This window comes from Engystomops pustulosus, chromosome 1 (genome assembly GCF_040894005.1).
Source record: "Engystomops pustulosus chromosome 1, aEngPut4.maternal, whole genome shotgun sequence".
In the NCBI taxonomy this organism is placed as follows: Eukaryota; Metazoa; Chordata; class Amphibia; order Anura; family Leptodactylidae; genus Engystomops; species Engystomops pustulosus.
Window position 1 is genome coordinate 284,802,954 of NC_092411.1, and position 6,000 is coordinate 284,808,953.

At 45.0% G+C, this 6,000-nt stretch overlaps 1 protein-coding gene across 1 annotated transcript in view; it reads left to right on the forward strand.

Moving 5' to 3' along the window:
• LOC140127258 (vomeronasal type-2 receptor 26-like) overlaps nucleotides 1-5,677 on the forward strand; it is a 71,159-nt gene extending 65,482 nt beyond the window's left edge. Inside the window, exon 6 of the mRNA XM_072147748.1 lies at nucleotides 5,526-5,677. Within this exon, the coding sequence (XP_072003849.1) occupies nucleotides 5,526-5,677 (152 nt within the window). The remainder of the gene's footprint in view (nucleotides 1-5,525) is intronic.
• The last annotated feature ends 323 nt before the right edge of the window (nucleotides 5,678-6,000 follow it).

Below are 6,000 nucleotides of genomic sequence, written 5' to 3' on the forward strand. Positions count from 1 at the left end.
CACACCACCCAAGAGCTATTACAGGGCATCACGGCGCAGACTGATCTGTGGCTGGCACCGCTGAACCTGAAGCCAGGCATGGTTGTGTGTGACAATGGCCGTAACCTGGTGACGGCTCTGCAACTCGGCAGACTGACACATGTGCCATGCCTGGCCCATGTGTTAAATCTCATAGTTCAGCGGTTCCTCAAGACATACCCCAATCTGTCTGATTTGATCATGAAGGTGCGCCGCATCTGTGCACATTTAAAGAAGTCAAGCACAGATGCTGCCACTCTCAGGGCAGCGCAGCGCCGCCTCCTTCTGCCCGCTCACCGACTGTTGTGCGACGTGCCCACGAGGTGGAATTCAACAATAACCATGTCATCCAGAGTTTACCAGCAGCGCAGAGCGATTGTAGACTGCCATATGTCAACTTCCACCAGAACTGGTAGTCAGGTCAGTCAGCTTCCTCAAGTCTACAATGAGGAGTGGACGTGGATGTCTGATATCTTTCAGGTGCTGAGTAACTTTGAGGAGTCAACACAGTGGCGATGCCGCCATCATCAGCCTCACCATCCCGCTGCTTTGCCTGTTGAAAAACTCTCTAATCAGCATGAAGTCGGAAGCTTTGCGCTAGTCACAAGAGACGGGGGAAGAAGATTCCCTTGTTGATAGCCAAAACACCCTCAGGTCTGTTTCTTAGCGCATATCGGAGGAGGTGGAGGAGGATGAGGAGGAAGAGGAGGAGAATGTTGGCGAGACAGAAGAGGGGAGCATTGTTCAGTCCTTCACTGTTCAGCGTGTATGGGCAGAAGAAGAGGAGTTGGAGGAGTTGGAGGAGGAGGAAATGGAGAGTCAGGCCAGTGAGGGGAGTGAATTCTTGCGCGTTGGGACTCAGGCGCATATGGCAGATTTCATGCTAGGCTGCCTATCCCGTGACCCTCGCGTTCAAAGAATTTATTCCAGCACCGATTACTGGCTATTCACTCTCCTGGACCCACGGTACAAGCAAAATCTTTCCACTCTCATCCCTGGAGAGGAAAGGAGTGTGAGAATGCATGAATACCAGCAGGCCCTGGTGCACAAGCTGAAACAGTATTTCCCTTTTGACGGCGCTAGTGGCAGAGGGCGTACTTCTGCGGGACAAGTAGCGAGGGAGAGTAGGCAAGCAGGAAGCTTGTCTAGCACTGGCAGGGGTACGCTTTACAAGGCCTTTGCCAGTTTTATGTCACCCCAGCAAGACACTGTCACCTGTCCGCAGTCTCGCCAGAGTAGGGCTGATCTTTACAGAAATATGGTGAGGCAGTACGTAGCTGACCATACCATCGTCCTAAATGATCACACAGCTCCCTACAACTACTGGGTTTTAAAGCTGGACATGTGGCACGAACTGGTGCTGTACGCCTTGGAGGTTCTTGCCTGCCCTGCCGCTAGCATGTTGTCCGAGCGGGTTTTCAGTGCAACTGGTGGCATCATCACCGATAAGTGTACAAGCCTGTCGACTGACAGCGCTGACAGGCTGATGCTTGTCAAGATGAATAAAGCCTGGATTTCTCAGGATTTCCATTCTCCACCAGGTGAAGGAAGCTCAACCTGAACAATTTATGCACTCCTCCTCCTCATTTTCCTCCTTCTCCTCCTCTTTGTACACTAAAGCAGAGGAAACTGGCTATTTTTTGCCAGGGCCAACTTGCTCTAGCTATAGTACTCTATGTATTTAATTTTTCTGGAGGGCCACCTACCTGGTCCTCTGTTTTAAACAATTTTTGGGAGTGCCACATACAGGCACTCAATCTATTTAATTTTTCTGGAGGACCACCTACCTGCTCCTCTGGTTTGAAAACTTTTTTGGACTGCCACATACAGGCACTCAATCTATTTAATTTTTCTGGAGGACCACCTACCTGCTCCTCTGGTTTGAAAACTTTTTTGGACTACCACATAAAGGCACTATCCAAATTAAATTATCTCCATAGCAGCCTCCACACGTCGTCTTTTTAGCTGCCTCCACACGTTGTCTCCATTGCTATCTCCACACGTCATCGCCATAGCTGCCTCCAAAAGTCGTCCATATAGCTGCCTCCATACATCGTCCCCTTAGCAAACGAGCTGTGTCAGGCATAATTTTGGGTTGTTTTCATGGCTTCCACATCAAACTTGTTAAATTTGTCGCCACAATGCTGTGTTATCCACAAAATATACTGGCAAACTTTTATTATTTACCGATATTATTTCAACGCTTCTTGCGCATCTGTTTACATTCCCCTCACCCGCCATTACCCAAACTTATAAGAACACTACTACACTTGATCTTATACAAAAGGTTCTTAGAAGTGCTGTTTGGGGAGTAGCCGAGAGAAAGGGGCTTGGATAGGCGAAAGCTCGCCTGGCAGCGGAGCACCAGCTCCATCCCAAGATCCAACTAACATAGTTTTAACTGCAGCACCTTTAATCTACTACTAGTTCACTGCCTCCATACATCGTCCCCTTATCAAACGAGCTGTGTCAGGGAGAATTTTGGGTTGTTTTCATGGCTTCCACATCAAACGTGTTAACTTTGTCGCCACCCTGCTGTGATATCCACAAAATATACTGGCAAACTTTTATCATTTACCAATATTATTTCAGCGCTTCATGCACATCTGTTTACATTCCCCTCACCCGCCATAACCCAAACTTTTAAGAACACTACTACACTTGATCTTATACAAAAGGTTCTTAGAAGTGCTGTTTGGGGAGTAGCCGAGAGACTGGGGCATGGATAGGCGAAAGCTTGCCTGGCAGCGGAGCATCAGCTCCATCCCAAGATCCAACTAACATAGTTTTAACTGCAGCACCTTTAATCTACTACTAGTTCACTGCCTCCATACATCAACCCCTTATCAAACGAGCTGTGTCAGGCAGAATTTTCAGGTGTTTCACCAGATACATAGTGGAACTCGGCCCATCAGTCGCCGCCATGCTGGAAACCTTAAGTTGCAATCATAGCAGCGCAATATGGATGCCCCATGCTGTCGCTCTTAATCATGGAACCATTTCCAAAAAAACTATTAAAAATAGAACCACTATGTTATTTCATTATTCCTAGGTGAAATATTCAAATTATAATTTTTTCAAAGTAAACGCTTCTGGCCCCCAAGCCCATTTTGGGTGGGGAGGAGCCGAGAGCCGAGACAGGGGCTTGGACAGGCGAAAAGTCGCCTGGCAGCGGACCGCCAGCTCCATCCCAAGATTAAGCAGCCTCAGAGGCATCCATGCATGCTGCCCCTGCTGTTTCCTGTCCATTTTGCCTCCACGATCCTCCACAGTGTCCACCAATGTCTCCATGCGCAACTTTCAACTCTCCATACCCCAGACGCTGGAGTACGAGAGGATATGCAGCGCATCATCCCCTTATCAAACGAGCTGTGTCAGGCAGAATTTTCAGGTGTACATAGTGTTCCAGATACATAGTGGAACTCGGCCCATCTGTCGCCGCCATGCTGGAGACCTGAAGTTCAATCATAGCAGCGCAATATGGATGCCCCATACTGTCGCTCTTAATCATGGAAGTTGTCTCCATGGCTGCCTCCACATGTCGTCCCCTTATCAAAAGAGCTGTGTCAGGTTCATTTTTCGGGTGTTTCACCAGATACGTTATGGAACTTGGTCACTATGTCGCCACCATGCTGTGTTATTGACTAAATATACCGTCAACCTTTTGTTCACATAGGAAATCATTTCAGCGCTTCTTGCTCACCTCCTTTGGTTCCTCTCTGCCACCCATTGGTTTGAAGCCTGAGTCCATTTAGGGTATGTCGCCATGACACTCTCTAGCCTGCCGCTGCCTCTGCATGCCGTCCCCTATAGTGTCAGAGTCAATTATTGCATGTTTTAGATGCTATCGAGCCTCATTCGGTCACTGTCATGGCCACGCTGTTGCCCATAATTTTGGCATAATGGTGTGATTAAGCAGCCCCAGAGGCATCCATGCATGCTGCCCCTGCTGTTTCCTGTCCATTTCCGTGGTGTTTCCATCCTTTTCTGAGGTTCCCAGGTGTTTGGCCAAGCTTCCCTGTGCAGAGCCTTCGCCCCTTTGAAAAATGCTCGAGTCTCCCATTGACTTCAATGGGGCTCGTTATTCGAGATGAGCACTCGAGCATTGGGAAAAGTTTGTCTCGAATAACGAGCACCCGAGCATTTTAGTGCTCGCTCATCTCTATTGATGTCACAACTTCATGAATATCTGAATATGATTTTATAAGAAGGGATGATACATATTTCAGGCTATATCTAATGTTAGTTAGAAGCCAGCAGTATGATACATGAATTGTTGGAATAGTTGTTAAACAACTTTACATTTGAGCTTTAAGAAATGTTTATGTTTAAATGTGACTTGAACAAGTCAATGGATCATATGAAAATCTCAAAAATGTGCTTTTTTACGTTCCTGTGTCAAAATGCTCACCATACTTTGTTCCAGGTTAAAGAAGAGTCTCCAACAACGTAATATATAAATGTTGTTTTAACTGTGTCCAATGTCTACATGGAGAAGTCTCACATATAGGTAAATAAAATCCAGATCCAAACTAACTCTTCTGTAGACTTTAATAATTGCTCTCCGGATTGAGATGGCAGACATGGTTTGTTATTCTCTCTCCCTTTCAGATGGCTGTTTATGTACTTGGCAGTTTTATCCTTACAATAACATTATTTATTAAAATAGATGGCTTAGATTACAGGCTTAGTATCCCTAACATGAACATGTTCACATCTCAGGTGGCTATCGATTTTCCAATTTACTGTTGTTTACAGCCTATGTTCATTAACTTGTGCTCACGCACCAATAACAATGGTAAAAGATTTTCCAGGTCAGCAAAACCCAGGAAGGAATAGGATCTGCCCTTTCCTTTACGACCAGGTTGCTGAAGTGTGTAACAGCCACTAACACATGACCTTATACAGCCATTGTATGCATGAGGGTTTACTCACTGCAGGTATGTGTATATTCACTGAGCCTGCAAGCAAATTAATCCTTTTCCTGCAAAGGACATATCACACACATTCTCACAGTATGAGATATATCCTGGACTCTAGGAGCCATAACTTTGGATACCTGGTACCTAGATTCTCCTAGAATCTCCCCTTTCATAACAATCAAAATTGTATTTCTAGGTGCTGGGCTCCAGAGATAGTTATGTTTAAAGTTACAATTGTGGATGCAAAAATTTGACACTTATGACAGTTTTGAGAACACAAACCAACGGCTTATACACGTGTTCATTTCAGTTAATGAATCACATGATTGGACTTATTAGTTTGACTTTACTGTTTCATTTTTTTGCTTTGTTTTCATCTTGTATTATAATTATCCTACAGCAGTGACCCAATAACTGTTGTCATCTCCAGCACCTCTCTATTTTTCTTTGCTATTGCCTCAATAATTCAGGGGATACTTTTTGTCTATAGAGAAACCCCAATCATTAAAGCCAATAACCAGAACCTGAGCTTTGCTCTATTAGTCTCTATTATGTTGAGTTTCCTCTGTGTTCTGCTCTTCATAGGTCGTCCTCTACATGTCACCTGCATGTTCCGCCAGACATCATTTGGGATCATCTTCGCAATAGTTTGTTTCTTGTATCTTGGGCAAGGTTATTCTGGTCTACTTGGCCTTCAAAGCAACACAACCTGGAAGCTCCTAGAAGAAATTCATTAGTGGAAAACTCTCCAGTTCTATTGTTATTATCTGCACTTTAATTCTCATTAGTTCTCATTAGTACAATCTGGTTATCTGTGTCCCCTCCGTATCAAGAGAGAAATACTGAAATCTACCAAGATAAAACTATTCTTCTCTGTAATGAGGGATCAATGTTAGCATTTTACATCTCTCTGGGTTACATGGGTCTTCTCGCTGTTGTCAGTTTCCTATTGTCTTATTTGTCCAGAAATTTACCAGACTGTTTTAATGAAGCCAAAAACATCACGTTCAGCATGTTGGTTTTCTGCAGCGTCTGGGTGGCTTTTATCCCGGCACATCTT